At 38.2% G+C, this 18,274-nt stretch overlaps 1 protein-coding gene across 2 annotated transcripts in view; it reads right to left on the bottom strand.

Annotated features, from left to right (window-relative positions):
• MTMR2 (myotubularin related protein 2) overlaps window positions 1-18,274 on the bottom strand; it is a 126,252-nt gene that overhangs the window by 17,709 nt on the left and 90,269 nt on the right. For both annotated transcript variants that reach the window (XM_032852743.1, XM_032852744.1), the window contains 2 exons: window positions 14,514-14,663; window positions 13,581-13,769 (listed from right to left, as the gene is read on the bottom strand). In XM_032852743.1, coding sequence (XP_032708634.1) covers window positions 13,581-13,769; window positions 14,514-14,663 — 339 coding nt within the window. The remainder of the gene's footprint in view (window positions 1-13,580; window positions 13,770-14,513; window positions 14,664-18,274) is intronic.

Below are 18,274 nucleotides of genomic sequence, written 5' to 3'. Positions count from 1 at the left end.
CTTCTTTGCAAAAATGTCTGTTCATGTCCTCTGCCCACTTCTTGATTGGATTCTTTGTTCTTTGGGTGTGAGTTTGATAAGTTCTTTATAGATTTTGGATACTAGCCCTTTATCTGATAAGCCATTTGCAAATATCTCTCCCATTCTGTCAGGTGGTTTTTGGTTTTGTTGACTGTTTCCTTTGCTGCGCAAAAGCTTTTGATCTTGATGAAGTCCCAATAGTTCATTTTTGCCCTTGCTTCCCTTGCCTCTAGCAATGTTTCTAGGAAGAAGTTGCTGTGGCTGAGGTTGAAGAGGTTGCTGCCTGTGTTCTCCTCAAGGATTTTGATGGATTCCTGTCTCACATTGAGGTTTTTCATCAATTTTGAGTCTATTTTTGTGTGTGGTATAAGGAAATGGTCCAGTTTTTTCTGCATGTGGCTGTCCAATTTTTCCAACACCATTTGTTGAAAAGACTGTCTTTTTTCCATTGGACATTCTTTCCTACTTTGTCAAAGATTAGTTAACTGTACAGTTGAGGGTCTATTTCTGGGCTCTCTATTCTGTTCCACTGATCTATATGTCTGTTTTTGTGCCAGTACCATACTGTCTTGATGATGACAGCTTTGTAATAGAGCTTAAAGTCTGGAATTGTGATTCCACAAACTTTGGCTTTCTTTTTCAACATTCCTCGCTATTTGGGTTTTTTTCTGATTCCATATAACTTTTAGGATTATTTGTTCTATTTCTGTGAAAAAAATTGATGGTATTTTGATAGGGATTGCATTAAATGTGAAGATTGCTATAGGTAGCTTAGACATTTTCACAATATTTATTTTCCCAATCCATGAGCATGGAATGTTTTTCCATTTCTTTGAATCTTCCTCAATTTCTTTCATGAGTACTTTGTAGTTTTCTGAGTACAGATTCTTTGCCTCTTCGGTTAGGTTTATTCCTAGGTATCTTATGTTTTGGGGTGCAATTGCAAATGGGATTGACTCCTTAATTTCTCTGTCTTCTGTCTTGCTGTTGGTATATAGAAATGCAACCAATTTCGGTGCATTGATTTTATATCCTGACACTTTACTGAATTCCTATATGAGTTCTAGCAGTTTTAGAGTGGAGTCTTTTGGGTTTTCTACATAAGGTATCATATCATCTGCAAAGAGTGAGAGTTGGACTTCTTTGCTGATTCGGATGCCTTTTATTTCTTTTTGTTGTCTGATTGCTGAGGCTAGGAGTTCTAGTACTATGCTGAATAGCAGTGGTGATAGTGGACATCCCTGCCATGTTCCCGATCTTAGCAGAAAAGCTCTCAGTTTTTCTCCATTGAGAATGATATTCGCTGTGGGTGTTTCATACATGGCTTTGAGGATATTGAGGTATGTACCCTCTATCACTACACTTTGAAGAGTTTTGATCAAGAAAGGATGCTGTACTTTGTCAAATGCTTTTTCAGCAACTACAGAGAGTATCATATGGTTCTTGTTCTTTCTTTTATTAATGTATTGTATCACAGTGATTGATTTGCGGATGTTGAACCAAACTTGCAGCCCAGGAATAAATCCCACTTGGTCGTGATGAATAATCCTTTTAATGTACTGTTGGATCCTACTGGCTAGTATTTTGGTGAGAATTTTTGCATCTGTGTTCATCAAGGATATTGGTCTGTAATTCTCCTTTTTGATGGGGTCTTTGATTTGGGGATCAAGGTAATGCTGGCATAAAATGAGTTTGGAATTTTCCCCTCCATTTCTATTTCTTGGAACTGTTTCAGGGGAATAGGTATTAATTCTTCTTTAAAGGTTTGGTAGAATTCCCTTCAGGAGCTGTCTGGCCTTGGGCTCTTGTTTCTTAGGAGATTTTTGATGATTGCTTCAATCTCCTTACTGGTTATGGGTCTGTTCAGGTTTTCTGTTTCTTCCTGGTTCAGTTTCGGTAGTTTATATGTTTCTAGGAATGCATCCATTTCTTCCAGATTGTCAAATTTGCTGGCATAGAGCTGCTCATAATATGTTCTTATAATTGTTTGTATTTCTTTGGTGTTGGTTGTGATCTCTCCTCTTTCATTCATGATTTTATTTATTTGGGTCCTTTCTCTTTTCTTTTTGATATGTCTGGCCAGGGGTTTATCAATTTTATCAATTCTTTCAGTAAAACAGCTCCTAGTTTCGCTGACCTGTTCTACTGTTCTTTTGGTTTCTATATCATTTCTGCTCTGATCTTTATTATTTCTCTTCTCCTGCTGGGTTTAGGCTTTCTTTGCTGTTCTTTCTCTAGCTCCTTTAGGTGTAGGGTTAGGTTGTGTACTTGAGACCTTTCTTGTTTCTTGAGAAAGACTTGTATCACTATATACTTTCCTCTCAGGCCCACCTTTGCTGTGTCCCACAGATTTTGAGCAGTTGTTTTTTTATTTTCATATGTTTCTATGAATTTTTTCCTATTCTTCTTTAATTTCCTGGTTGACCCATTCATTCTTTAGAAGGATGCTGTTTAGCCTTCATGTATTTGAGTTCTTTCCACCTTTCCTCTTTGACTGAGTTCTAGCTTCAGAGCATTGTGGTCTGAAAATATGCAGGGAATGATCCCAATTTTTTGGTACCGGTTGAGACCTGATTTGTGTGACCCAGGATGTGATCTATTCTGGAGAATGTCCCATGTGCACTAGAGAAGAATGTGTGTTCTGTTCCTTTGGGATGGAATGTTCTGAATATATCTGTGATGTCCCTCTGGTCCAGTGTGTCATTTAAGGCCTTTATTTCCTTGTTGATCTTTTGCTTGGATGATCTGTCCATTTCAGTGAGGGGGGGGGGATTAAAGTCCCCTACTATTATTGCATTATTATCAATGTGTTTCTTTGATTTCATTATTAATTGGTTTATATAGTTGGCTGCTCCCATGTTAGGGGCATAGATATTTAAAATTGTTAGAACTTCTTGCTGGACAGACCCTTTAAGTATGATATAGTGTTCTTTCTCATCTTTATTATATTCTTTGGCTTAAAATCTAATTTATCTGATATAAGGATTGCCACCCCAGCTTTCTTTTGATGTCCATTAGCATAGTAAATTGTTTTTCACCCCCTGGTCTTGGCTGGATGTTCTTTCTGATCTTCTAGGGGAGGGGCCTGTTGCAGTGAGTATCAAATGTCTTTGCCCGAGGCAGAATTTCACTGCCCTGCCCTTGCCAGGAGTGAGGCTAAGTAATCTGCTCAGGTTCGCTCTTGGTAGCTTTTGTTCCCTGAATGCTTTCCATAGAGTTCTGGAGGACGGGAATGAAAATGGCTGCCTCCCAATCTCCAGCCCAGAGAAGCCAAGAGCGTGGTGCCTCACTCCTCAGTGCACCCTCAGGGAAAAGCAGTGAATCCCTCCCATCTCCCTGGTCTCTGGTCACATTCCAGGCTCACCCTGCTTGCGACTGACCGTTTCTATCTCTGGTGCACAGCCCCGTTTGTGGAGTCTCCAAACCAAGCAGATTCCTGCCATGCGTTCCTGTGCCACTCCTCCTGGAGGAGGAAGGAGGGGTTCTCTCCAGATCTGCCATTTGTGAGGGGTCCCTGCTCAAAGAGCAGTGGTCCGACTGTGCCTTGGATCACAGTTTAAAGTAACCCCGATCTGAAAGCTCACTCCTTGGCTCCGTCTCTATAGCTGGCTTCCCTGCTCTGATACCGGGAAGCTTTGCCACGCTCAGACACCCCTGGTCTTTCTGTGACCCCACAGGACCCGAGACCACACTTTCCCTGTGAGGTCTCCACCCCTGCTTAGCCTCTGGAGTGATGTCCCTCAGTGGAGCAGACTTCTAAAAGTTCTGATTTTGTGCTCTGCTGCTCCACCACTTTCCAGGAGCTGGCCCCTCCCCCTACAGTCTATCTTCCCGTTGCTTCGGATTCACTTCTCTGCACGTCCTTCCAGAAAGTGGTCATTTTTCTGTTCCTAGAATTAATGCTCTTTTTCTCTTTTATCTCCTGTTGAATTTGTAGGTGTTCAGAATGGTTTGATAACTATCTAGCTGAACTCCTGGGACCTGATGTCATTTCAGTCTGCTACTCCTCTGCCATCTTGGCCCCGCTCCTTTCCTTTTTTTTTTCCTTTTTCTTAATAAAATATTCTCCTATCTCCTACCTATCATGCATAAAATCAAGCTTCTTAGAGAAATAATGGGGAAAAACTTAGAAAAATACTAGGATAGTCACTGTATCTACAGAAAAATTAAGTATTCATATGACTCACACCACTGAAAACTACAAAACCCACTAACCCCTAACCAACAACAAACTACCAAAAAACAGAAGGTCTGTTTCTGACACTGACAGTCTGGGAAATAGTTTGGATTCAAGACTGGCACAGGTACAAAGTTAACAGTGTTTCAACGGGTTCCTGTTAACAAGGATTATTCCCGGAACATGGGAACTGAACAGGTCAGGGGTAAGAGACACTTTTAATTCAAATTGGTTGCAACAAATTCTAGAAAGATGGCAGTGGAAACTACACAGGACCAGTCACAAAAGCAAGCAGAAAGAAAATGCTCTGTAATCAGACAGCTGTACAACTTTGTGAGCATACTAAAAATGCTGAAATATACACTTGAAAAGAGTGTATTTTTTGGCATGTGTATTATATTTCAAAAAAAAATGACATTTAAAGAAAATTGAGCAACTAGACAGTAAAACCAAAAACAAACAAATCATTTATAACAGAAATGGGGACAAAGCATTCTGTGAAACCCCAAAACCGCCCACAGCCACAAGATCTGAATGTCAGTAAATGCGTGGGAAGAAGCAGAGGAAGTAATGGGTATAAAAGGACCGGAGAAATGGAGAAGCACAAGAGAGCCTTATACTTTTTAGTGTTTGTTCTGCTTTCCATGTTAGCCTTCATCTTCTGGAACTACAGGAAGTCCAACAGGTAAATTTAAGAAGTGCAGCTGAAACCAGGAAGGGTTCTGTCCATTCTAACAGCCCATGGATCTAAGAGATCTACAGTAGATCTAAAAGTGCTGAAGCAGTCTAACCTTTCTGAACTGTTTTAACGGATCCGCCAGGGATCGCTTCTGCTATGTACATCATCAAAATTGAGCAGAACAGAGTCAACAGAGGTGAAGAGAGGGTCCAGAGAAATAAGACAAAGAAAAAGAGGTTTCAGATAAGGGATGGGGAGAAGGTATTAGATGGGAGAGACAGGACAGAGCCAGGAAATTCCAGAAAGTAAGACTTCATATTTTTTAATGCTACATGCAAACAATAAAAGAGGCAGCTCGGTGAAATTAGCTCTTCTCACTTCTGGGTACACCTAACTTCTGAGCCATGGCTTCTAACTGAACCAACTGTCCTGAAGATTCAGGAAAACTAATTTCATGTAAAAAAGAGTAACAGAAAAGGATCAAGGCTAAGTCCCACAGGCATTACCCTAAAAAGAGAATGACCAACATTCATAACATATCCACTGAAAAGGCCTCTCAACACTGAAATCTCTTTCCAAGCAGGCTAAAGACATTAAAAAGTAATAGCAGGCATGAAAAACAAAATAAATTGGAATTAGAAAATTCAAAAATGAAGTGACAGAACTTGGGGAGAAATTAGAAATAAAAGGAAAAAAAATCAGGAAGACTAAAGAAGAAGAAACACAAGAATAAATAATATAGCAGATATCAAGTTAAAAGAATAGAGAAAAGGAAAATATTTAAAGCCAAAATGAAATTAGAAAGACATAAGAAGGAGTCAAGAGAAAGCAACAAATGATGAAAAAAGGCGAAGAAGAGCCATCACGGGAGTCCTGAAGAACAAGTCAGAACAAGGAAACAGAATGCTAAGAACTGTGATTAAAGAAAACTGCATGAAATTGTTTTATTGGAAATTACATACTGTAACAGCACACATGCATACCTAAGAATACAGACCCAGAACACACATCATGAAGACATATTCTGGCAATAACTGTACTTCAAAGGAAAAAAGTCCTCCAAATATCCAAGTAAAAAGAGTAACTTAGAAGATAAAGAAATTTAGTTTATCATTAGCCTTTGAAGCTTTATGCCAAAAGAAAATAAGCAACATATTTAAGAAACTCAGAAAAATCACATGTAAGCTAAGGGTTTTATGTCTAGCCAAACTAACTTTCAAACAAGAAGCTCCTATTAGCAAGCAAACGCAGAATATTGTTCCCACGAGTCCCTGCTGAAATATTCAGAGAACAACATCAGACAATAAGAAGAATCATAATAATGTCTAGAAATCATTCACATACAAATTGCTTGTGAACGAAATAAATAGCTACTTGTGGAAGTCAGAGGTGAATGGGAGAGTATGTGTTCAAAAGGGAGAATGTGTTAAGGTTGTAAGCGCTGACAATGTCAATATAATACAATGTATTTTAAAAATGGGGGAGAACGAGGAGAGCAAATGAAAAAAAAAATTAACTTTCCAGTAAGTACTGATGATGGGGATATTAATATTGTTATTCTGAGACTGGTGGGAGAAAGCACACAAATAATTATGGAACATACTTATCATTCCCTGAGTCTTTGAGAACTGGGATTGCTGGTGTGGAAGAAAGGAGATACATATGTAATTTAGAAGAAGTTATGTAAAAACTATTTAACACTGAATTTACAGTGAAAGTACCACTATGAACTCCCGAGGTACTTTATCTTTAAAAATATGTAAATATTGCCTAATCCTATTTTCACTGGAAAGGCATTGAAACAGTACCAATCCAGGAACAAATATCCTCAGCACCCCAGATGATGGTTTGCAACACCATTTGGTACTAACAGGAATCAGAACTTCTTGGAGAAACAGCTGTTCCGAGTCTGGGGCTAGTCAACGCTCAAGACTTCCTGACGAGTCTGGTATATCTCCCTACACCAGATAGCGAACATTACTACAGTTATGTAAAAAAAAAAACTCAGGAAATAACTTGAAAAGCCTCTCTCTGACCAAAGATGAGAAATTTTAACTTCAAAAAAATATTATCTGCAATGGATTAGAAAATGTTGAATATGTTTAAATACACACACTTATAATAGTACTTTAAAAAATTAGTCACCTTCATGGGACGACAGGAAATAAGCTCATCCCTGGGAAAATGGACCTAAATTGCTGGTTAACCAAAATATAGTTAAAAGAAAGTGTTTCTTTATAGAAAGAGCTCAACCAATAGCTGAAAGAGAAATCATTTTAATTCTTGACACGGATCATGACTGCAAGAGGATTTGTCATATTCATGTTAAGTTATTAAAAACGTTCTGAGAGTTCAGGCTACAAACAAGGATATACACTTTTGCAAATTAAAAGGGGGGGCAGATGTGGAGATCGGGTAAAAGTGGTCAAAAGGTACAAACTTCCACTTAAAAAATAAGTTCTGATGATTATGGTTAGCCATACTATGTTGCATATTTGAAAGTTGCTAAGGAAACAGATCTTAAAAATTCTCAGCACAAGGGGAAAAAAAAATTTGTAATTATATGAGGTGACGGATGTTAACTAAACTTATTGCAGTGACCATTTCATAATACATACACATACCAAGTCATATTGTACACCTTAAACTTGTGCAGTGTTCTACATCAATTATATCTCAATAAAACCAGAGGGAAAGATACCAGGCTGGTAAAATGAATGAACTTTCCTGAAGAATATTGACCATATGTAACAAAACTCTTAAAAAACACATATTTTTAAATTTTAGTACAGTCACTGTATATCTAGGGTACTCTTTTAAGGAAATAAAGATGCCAACAAAATATATTTATTTCAGTGATATTTAAAATACTAAACACTTAAACACTCAATATGAGAAAAATGACTAAATGAATAATGACACAGCTGTAACAACTACTATTAAAGTATTTTTCATGAATATTGTACTAGAAGAAATAACTCCTGTAGTATTAAGAGGAAAAACAAAGAAACAAAATTATCAACATATAAGTGTGCCAAAAAAAAAATGAAGAAAATATAGCAAAATATTAGTGGATATGGGTAGATTTTTATTTCCTTTTTCTATGCCTGCTGAGTTTTCCTATATTGTCTAGTATATCTTGTAACCAGCAAAACATGCCAATAAACAAAATCAGTCTTTAAAAAAAGAGGGGATTTCCATATTAAAATAAGTATCAGAATGTTTTAAAAATTAAGATTAAAAAATGTAAGACTTTGCCATACCACCATTTTTGCATTACATTTCTCTTTCCTTCTCCTTTTATGCTAGAAAACATACTAAGGCTCTCTCCTGCTAATTCAGAGTTAAGTTCTGGAAGGGGAACAAGTAATTACTAGAAAAATACATGCTAGTCCCTGTGCTACAAGCTTCACATAGACATTATCTCATTTCTCCTTTATGAAGAAACATTCACAGTTTAATAGAGAATGCCTGCAACTCACAATGCCCTCAAAACACTAAATAGGATGGAAATAATCAGGCACAGGCACCATTATTTAATTAAAAGGATGATCATCCCAGCATTATTTATAAAAGCAAAAAAAAAAAAAAAAAGAAATAACCTAAATATCCAGTAACAGTTGATATTATTAGTTATTGCACCATTAAAATAATGTTTCAGATAAATGTTTATTGGCACAGAAAGGTACAGTGTCAATGTTTTGTTTGTTTATTTATTTATTTTAGGATTTTTAAAATTCATTTTATTTGACAGAGAGAGAGATCACAAGTAGGCAGAGAAGCAGGCAGAGAGAGGAGGAAGCAGGCTCCCTGCTGAGCAGAGAGCCCGACGCGGGGCTCGATCCCAGGACCCTGGGACCAGATCCCAGGATCCCAGGACCCTGGCTCATGACCTGAGCCGAAGGCAGAGGCTTTAATCCGCTGAGCCACCCAGGCTCCCCCAGTGTCAATGTTTTAAAAAGGAAGTTACAATTATCCCACTGTTTCAAATATATGTGTGCATACAAATACTCATAGAAGGTCTGGAAGAACAACCAAAGTTTCATGGGTTAAAGGATTTAGAGTGTTTTAAAATATGTTCTGCTTTCTGCTTATCTGCATTAGCTGATTCTATAAAATAGATACATTGCTTCCTCGGGGTTAAAAGGTAACTTACTAAAGCTAAATTACATCCCTTCTCTCTCCTTCTCTATGGTAGATTTTGTCAACCGGACAAAAATGTTTATTTCCACAATGTAAATATTTGTTCTACAGCAGAAAGCAGGGCTACTGCTCCAGCTAACTCCAAGTCCTCAGGAAGAATAACTTGATTAGTGGAGGGCAGTGAGAAGAGGGCACCACTGGTCACTGAGAACACTGCTTTCCAATTCCTACAGCCATGCTGTGCAGACTTCAGTCAGTCATAAGCTCAGTTAGCTGTCAAGTATGGAGAAGGGAGAAGAAAACTAGTAATTGCTGAATAGTTATCTATTATGTACGTGAGCACAGGGTTATGCACTACTTTTTATTAGGTGTGTTTTGTCCCCAAAACAACCCTGTTGGCTATTACTATTCCCATTTTACAAATGAGCAAATTAAGGTCTAAGACGATTAAGTAACCCATCCCCATATGCCACTTCACTTTGGCCCCAACAAAGCCAGCTGGTGCATGTGTGTAGCCCACAGAAAGGACACTCACTGAGGGCCCAGCTCTGGTGGTCAAGGGGGATTGTGTTCTGGGCCCTGAGGGTCTGAAACAATTGGAGATGCTGCTCTTGACAGACTACCAGCCTTGGGGCATTGTACAGTCAGTAGACTTCAATACATCTCAGTCTTTCCTTTGGAAATGGCTTACCTACTAGATCTGGAGCTTCAGCCTGAGGCACAGCCCTCAGATTTGTAACACATCTAGGGTCTATGGAAATGCTCTCAGAAGACATAAACTGAGGGGACACTATTTACCTATGAGCTCTCACTATGCCCTGCTATAGCTCACTAGTACCTCCAGAAAAAAAGCCCAAATACTTGTCCAAAGCCTCAAATTTTGCAATTGTCATTGAGGGGACACCTCCAGATCACTTGGTCTGGAGGCCAGCAAGATCTGTAACTGCAGTCCAATAAGGACTGTATATATCTGCCTATCTTGAATGCTCCTGCCTGAGGGTCTAGGTTCCAATCAGCCTGAAACTAGGAGATGACTAAGATCCCTCCCCCTGGAATACTTAAGGTTTTGCTTGGTACACCCTCAACAGCTGGGACCCACCAAAAAAACAAAAGGCTGCTTAGACAATCACCAAGATTTGAAAGACAACCAAAAACTAGGCCAAGGTTAAATGATAAGGCTTATCTCCCAAAGAGTGCCACTCTTGTAAGACCAGGAGACATAGCTATTTTTTCACCTAAAACACAGGAACAGAGGCTAGAGAAAAATGAGGCAAAAGATAAATATGTTCCACATGAAAAAATAAACTAAACAACAGAAAAAAAACTTTAATAAAATGGAGATGAATAATTAACCAGATAAAGAAATCAAAGTAATGGTCATTAAAGGTGCTCACCAAACTTGAAGAATGTATGAACACAGTAAGAACTACCACAAAGATACAGAAAATTTTTAAAAGTACCAAACAGAAGTCACAGAACTGAAGAATACAATAATTAAACTGAAAAATGCAAGAGGAGTTCAACAGCAGACCAGATGAAACAGAGGACAGAAAGGGGCAGAAAATTTATTTGAAGAAATAATGGCTAAAACTTCCCTAGAAAAAGAAATAGACATTTCAGTCCAGGAAGTCCAGAGAGGTTGCAAATAAGATAAACCCGAAAGAGCCATACCAAGTCACATTATAATTTAAATGTCAAAAGTTAAGGATAAGCAGAGAATCTTAAAAAACAGCAAGAGAAAATCAACTTGTTACATACAAAGAAACCTCAATAAGACAATTAGCAGTATTTTTAGAAGAAACTGTGTAGGCCAGAGAGTGGCATGATATATTCAAAGTACTGAAAGGAAACACTTCCTTCCAAGAATATTCTTTCTGGAAAGATTATCATTCAGAATTGAGAAGAGATTAAGAGCTTTCCAGACAAACAAAAGCTAAAAGAATTTATCAGACTTAGAAAAAATGTTAAAGGGACTTCTTTAAGCAGAAAAGAAAGGACACTAATTAATAACAAAAAAAATGAAAGTAAAAATTTCACTTGTAAAAACAAATCTATAGTAAACATAGTGCATGAATAACTTATATAGTATGAAGGTTGGAAAAAATACTGAAAATAACTATAACCACAATAGACAGTTAAAGGATACACAAAATAAAAAGTTGTAAATGTGACATCAAAAACACAAAATGTGTCAGAGGGAGTAAAAGTGTAGACTTTTAAAATGCATTCAAACAATCTGCTATCACCTTAACATAGACTTTTACATATAAAGGCAGTAATATATGAGCCTCATGGTAACCACAAAGCAAAAACATAGAATAACAAAGAAATCAAAGAAATGTAAAATACCTCGAGGGCAAATGAAATGGAAATAAAACACACTATAATCTATAAGAAGCAGTGAAAACATCTTTTAAGAGGCAAATTTCTAGCAATACAGGCCTACCTGAAGAAACAATACAATATTAAATAAACAATCTCATTCTACACCTAAATAAAATAACCCCTAAATTAGTAGAAAGAAGAAACTAATAAAGAGTGGAAATAAATGAAACAGAGACTAAAAACATAAAATAGAAAAGATCAATGAAACTAAGCCAGATTAATAAAATCAATAAACCTTTAGATAGACACACTAAGAAAAATAGAGGGAGGGCTCAAATAAATAAAACCAGAAGTAAAAGAGAATAAGTCCCAACTGATACTGAAGAAATAAATACAAAGGATCATAAGAGACTACTATGAACTATTATATGGCAATAAACTGGACAACCTAGAGGAAAAAATGGATAAATTCCTAGAAACAGAATCTTCTAAGACTGAATCAGGAAGAAAACAGAAAATCTGGATAGATGGATTACGAGTAAGGAAATTATATCAGTAATTGAAACCTCCCAACAAACAAAAGTCCAGGACGGGACAGCTTCACCAGTGAATTCTACCAAATATTCAAAGAAGATTTAATACCTATCTTTTTCAAACACCTACAAAACTGAAGAGGCAGGAACAATGCCATACTCATTTTATGAGACCAGCACTACCCTGACACCAAAAACAGATGACCAAAAAAAACCCCAAAATTACAGGCCAATATCCCTAATGAACATAGATGTGAAAATCTTCAACAGAATATTACCACATTCAACAATACATTAAAAGGATCATACACCATGATCAAGTAGGATTTCTTCCAGAGATGTAAGGATGGTTCAACATCTATAGAACAATGAATGTGACACGTTAACAAAATGAAGAATAAAATTTATTTTTTTTTAAACAGGCAGAGGATTTGAATAGACATTTTTCCAACGAAGACAAAGGATGGCCAACAAGCATACAAAAAGATGCTCAACATCACTAATCATCAGGAATTGCAAATTATAACCACAATGAGATACAACCTCATATCTGACAAAATGGCTATTATCACAAAAATAAACATGATGGAAAAGAGCATGAGGTTTCCTCAAAAGCTTAAAAATGAACCACTAGTCACTTATTGAAAGAAAACAACACTAATCCAAAAAGATCTGTGCACTCCCATGTTCACTGCAGTATTGTTTATAATAGTCAAACTATGGAAAGAATCTATGTGTCCATCAGTGGATGAACATATAAAGATGGGCTGCGTATGTGTGTATACTACTCGCCATCAAAAGAAATGAAATCTTGCCATTTATAACAATACAGATGGGTCTCAAGAGTATCATGTTAAGTGAAATAAGACAGAGAAAGACAAGTACAGACTCATTTCACTTATATATGGAATCTAAAAAACAAACCAAATGAACAAACAAACAAGATTCAGAGATTCAGAGAACAGACTGGTGGTCACAGGGTGAACAGGGTTTGTCTGGGAACAAAATCAATGGAGATAAGGAGGCACACCTTTCCAGTTATAAAATAAATGTCATGAGAATGCAACATACTACATGGGGACTATAGTCAGTAATACCGTTATCATGAATTTGAAAGCTGCTAAGAAGGTAAATCTTAAAAGTGTTCATTATATGGAGAATATGTTGTAAATTCTGTATGGTGACAGATGGTAAACACACTTAATGTGATCATTTCACAATCTATACAAATACTGAAATATGTTATAAACCAATAATTAGTATAATGTTGTATCTCAATTATACTTCAACAAAAAGTGGACAAATAAAAAATTAAAAGATTAAGTAACTAACTAGGGGCACCTGGGTGGCTCAGCTGGTTAAGCAGTCAACTCTTGATTTTGGCTCAGGTCATGATCTTAGGAACGTGAGATTAACCCCACATTGGGCTACGCACTCAGTGGGGTGTCTGCTAGAGATTCTCTCTCTGTCCCTCCTCCTGCTCACTTTCACTCTCTAAAATAAATAAATAAATCTTTAAAAAAGAGAGAGAGATTAAATAACTAACTCAAAGTCATACCATAAGTAGGAGAGCCAGCATTAGAATCTACATCTCTATCACTGGAGAGCCTGAAACCTTTCTACTACGCACTGTGGCTCCCACCAAACTCAGCCGACACATGAACCTGTAACTGTAATCTTAATTACTGAAAGACAATCTCACCTTATTGGCAACAGCATTGACACTTGGCCGGGCATCAAATATAAAGATTTTATGAGACTGGGCATTGGAGTCCATGATAGCCTGAAGGTATTTTTCATCTTCTTTGCTTCTCTTTCCACTCACTCCTACCATGGGCTGGCTACACCGAGTGATAGTGGCTTGACTTTCAGGATGAATCCATGATAAAACCTTAATGGGGGAAAAAACAGTGACATACTCTTTATATATTTCTGTTTATAATTCTTCTCCAAAACATTACTCTATAAAATTCTGCTTTCTGATGGGTTCCAAAGCCTAGACACCAAAGTCCATTCAAGGCTGCTATAAAAATCATCACCTTTCTTTCAAGCCAACTCTGGCATATGGGAAATTTTGTCTAATCCTTTAATCAGGTATTGATTTATGGAAGTCATGATTATTCAGAAGTCTCTAGAGTCAAAATACAATAAAAGGGGGTTAAGTAAACCCCTTAAAGTTTTATTACTAAAACAACAGACTGTCCAACTATAAAGTCTTCAGAAGCTATGACTTTTGTACCTAAAATTGAGCTGATCTTTCTAAAACACAGTAATTCATCAAAATTTGTAGTTTTCTTCTTTCTAGGATTTAAAGGAAAAGAGCATTTATTGCCATGATTAAATAATACATAATAAAATAAAGAAATAGTGAATAATACAGAGTCAACTTTGTTTTCGAGTTAAGAGTCACCATTGTGTGCAGTTCTCTCCTACCAATGGCAGACTCTCCAGAAACTTCCTGAATCTAAGTCTTTCCTCCAGTTTTAATTTTACTAAATAACTCATTCTCTCAAATCCCCATAAAAGACATGTTGCTGTAGCTATTTTTATTCTGCAACATTCTCCCATTCATTAACCTCAGTGTTACATACAGTACAAAAGCATTTGCAAAGTCGCATCAAAGCTTCACACTTACTGGGATACGGCCCCTTGACCTGAAGGATGCCACTCTTTTCAATTCTTCATCAGGAATATTTGCTGGCACAACCAAGAGGGCAGGGTACGTATCACAAAGTTCATAGCGTTCATTTATCTTTGTTATTCTCCAGCTTTCATTCGGAATTCCCTACATGGGAAATAGAACATAAGGCAAATTACCACCGAAAATATTAAAAGCTACTGAAACAAAAGCCATCTTATTTAACCCCTCTTATCTTAACTATCCATTTCTTAACTTGCTGGAATAGTTACTGTCTACCTGTGGTGACCAGGCTTTTAGGATGAGCTATTCTAATGTAGGGATCTGTGTTCATTTTGATGCTAAATATATATTGAAAGATTTCTTAAATCACTAAATACTGATAGACTGCTGGGTCTGTGCTAAACATATGCAATAGGAAGGAAGGACACAGTAAGACTGCGAATGTTCCCTCTCTTAAAAACAAAAAGTCTCACTGTGGTTGATTGGATGGTTGATTTTGCTGCCATTCGTCTACATAAAGAAATTTCAGGGAGCAGGTACTCAGTATCCAGCAGAACACCATACATATATTTATCATTCACCTAACTAAACTGAATTTTTCCCTTTAAATTATAGTACTAATGGGAATGTTGCTAATCTAACACATATTTGAAAAGTAAGGGAATAACAGAAGCCAAGAGACAAGAAATACTTTAACTTTTTAAAAACACATCAATTATTAAACTCTCATTTGATGTTCAGCATTAGCTATAACTAGTCTACTACTTCACATAAATGGTATGTGAAGTAGTAGATATGTAAAGAAGTAGATACTTAAAATTTTTCCATCTTTCATTCTACAGAAAATAAAGCCATGAAATTAACCGGAACTAAGAAAATATATGTATTTAAAATTTTATGGCCTCCAACAACTCATAAAATCAATCAGAAAAAGAACTGAAAGAAACCAAACTGGTAGTTTAAAAAAAAAATTATTGAGCACCTATTAGGTGCCAGTACATGTCAGCAGCCTCTTTACACACACCCACATGCACATATTATTGTACCCAGGTTTTGTTAACTACATTTGATAGATGAAGAAACAAAGGAGGTAATAAAGAACTCCATGTACATTGCACATCTATCCTTTTTATTTAAAAGTACATTGTTCCTGAAAAAAAAAGAAAAAATTGTTATAAAAATCTGAAATGAAAGGGAAGAATGTACTCTCCTTTAAAAGGTATTTCTCAAGTGCCCATCAGTCACCCGAGAGGGTATTAACATTAAGGAAAGAGAGAAAATTCCCTCCCGGTAATCATGGTAAATAGAGTTTCTGTGAATTCCGAGTCTTTATCGGTGCCTTATACTCAATACCCTATTTAATTAGCCTTGTCCCAACCTGCTTCATATGATACACATAACCCCCTCCCTCTTGCTTTCCTCAACTTTTTTATACAGCAAACAACTGTTTAGGTAAGATCCTTATTTATTTTTAGAAATAAAAGAAAGACTAGATTAAAGGCTTAAAAATATATTTCCATACTATAGCAAAAAAGTAGAGTGAACTGGCAAATTTATAAAGCTGATACTCAAGCAAAAACCTCAGATACCATCTTTAATTCATCCCTTTGCCTAACCCCCTTACATCCAATCAATGACCAATTTCTATGATTTTTGTCCATCTAAAAGTACCAAAAGAAAACTCTGCTCACTATCATCCACCCTCAATGCAACTTGCCTAATTCAAGCCATTACCACATCTCTCCTGTCCCACTGCAATCCATTCTCCATGCTGTCTCTATAATACTCGTCTAAGAAGCAAGTTATCATGCCATTCCTCTAAGAACTATCAGTGGTTACCTAGTCCTTTTCACATGAAGCATAACTCCTTCATGAGGAGGAGTGATGTCACCAAGATGACAACATAGGTGTTCCTGACTTTGCTTCCCCTCACAAGCACGACTAACAACTACTCCAGAACAAGACAGCACTGAGTGAATCCTCGAACACGGGACTGAAGCAGCTCCTGCACTTAAGAGACCCAGAAAGACTGCATTAGAAGGGTAATATCCCTCCCCTCCAGGCCAGCCCAGCACCACACAGAGAGGTGTTCCCTAAACCAGGGGAGACAACCAGCTCCTTGCCAGCACTGTGGGTCACCTTGTGGGAGCCACTACGCTGATCTTGCCACCCAGAAACAGCAGGGGAATCTGTGGGGCTCAAGCACTGGGAATCTGACTGTGATGGAGAACTGGGGAAGGGCTTACAGCAACCGGCACATGATCTTGACAAACTGATTCATACGTCCTGGGGTGAAGGAGGAACCTGTATGGGTGGTTTTGCTCACCTGCAGACCAGAGTCAGGGGTACACACACTCTGACCAGGGAACTCAGAAGGGTCCAGACTCCCTAATTTGGACCCTCAAACGAGGAGTTTTGCCAGCCCTAGAATTCAGTTTGCCCACCCCCAGGCGAAGCTAAATCATAGCCCCACACACTGTAAAGTGTCTTCCTACCCCATCTGACCAGAAGGACTGGCAAAAACTGGAAGCAGTGTGGACCGGCAGCACTCAAGCGGGGAGACAGGAGAGAAGAGCTGACTGTCCCCGGAGCAAAGCCAGTCCTAGGAATGCAGCATTCCCAAACAGGGGAATTAATTCTTAGCTGGGGCTGAGGATAGTTCCAGGCCCTTCCCAACCGCTGAGCCTGCTTGGGAAATGGAGAATAACTAGGGAGGCCCCGCCCCCGCTCACCAAGGCAAGGAGGCTAAAACACAGACCAACCGGTTGTAGATGGAGCGTGTCTTCTAGCCCCATCTGACCAGAAATGGCTGGCAACAACTCATGGTAGCACTGTACTCCAATGGTACTCAGGCCACGAAGTAGACAGATAGCCAAGACTTTACAGAACAAAGCTAGTGGCCCTGTTTGGTCAGGGAACTTGAGATCTAAATCATCTTGAGTTAATACAGCAAAGAGTTTTACTGGCTTTAGAGCTGTTTCTCGTGCCGCACTCAAGAAGGGAACCTAACTCACTGTTCTGCTCATTGCTGAATATAGCTCTCAGCTTGTCTGGCCAGGGACCCTAACTGGGGAACACAAGAAGCTCCACAGCCCATGAAACAGCCCTATGTACAGTGATACGTGAACAGAGCACACAGCCTGTGGCCTCTCCAGGGTACAGAGTAAAACCAGTGGCCTTGCTCGACCAGGGAATTCAGTGACAGGCCTAATTTGGGTCCCCAAACAATGAGGCCTGGGTCCCATCATGCCGTCATGCCATCAACAGCCCCGTATACAACTAAACACAGTGCCCAGGCCCAGCAATCTAGTACACCTGACCTGACCAGAGAATCCAGGTTACTGTAGGGCCCATCCTACACCCTCACTTGGGTAGGGAACCAAGCCAGCAATCCCATTCAACTGCTCTCAACCAGTAGCACACCCTTCCCAATCTCTGTACTCTGAGTTCAAACAGTTGCCTTGCCCCAAAACAGATTATAATAATAGGCCCTGCCTGCCAAAGGATAGTACCAGCAGACATTCCCAGACACCCAAACAGAACTGATTAGTGAAGAATGGTCTCTGCCAAAGAAAACCTATAAATTCTGGAAGAAATGCCCAATCACTCAAATGTGCAGATACCAACGTAAGGAATCAAGAATCATGAAAAATCAGGTAAATATGATACCACCAAAGGAAACTAACAAAGCTCCAATAATGGACCCTAAAGAAATGGAAATATATGAACTGTCAGGCAAAGAATTCAGAATAATC

This window comes from Lontra canadensis, unplaced genomic scaffold (assembly GCF_010015895.1).
Source record: "Lontra canadensis isolate GAN:19392208 unplaced genomic scaffold, GSC_riverotter_1.0 scaffold7, whole genome shotgun sequence".
NCBI lineage: Eukaryota > Metazoa > Chordata > Mammalia > Carnivora > Mustelidae > Lontra > Lontra canadensis.
This window is presented reverse-complemented; position numbering and strand designations above follow the sequence as displayed.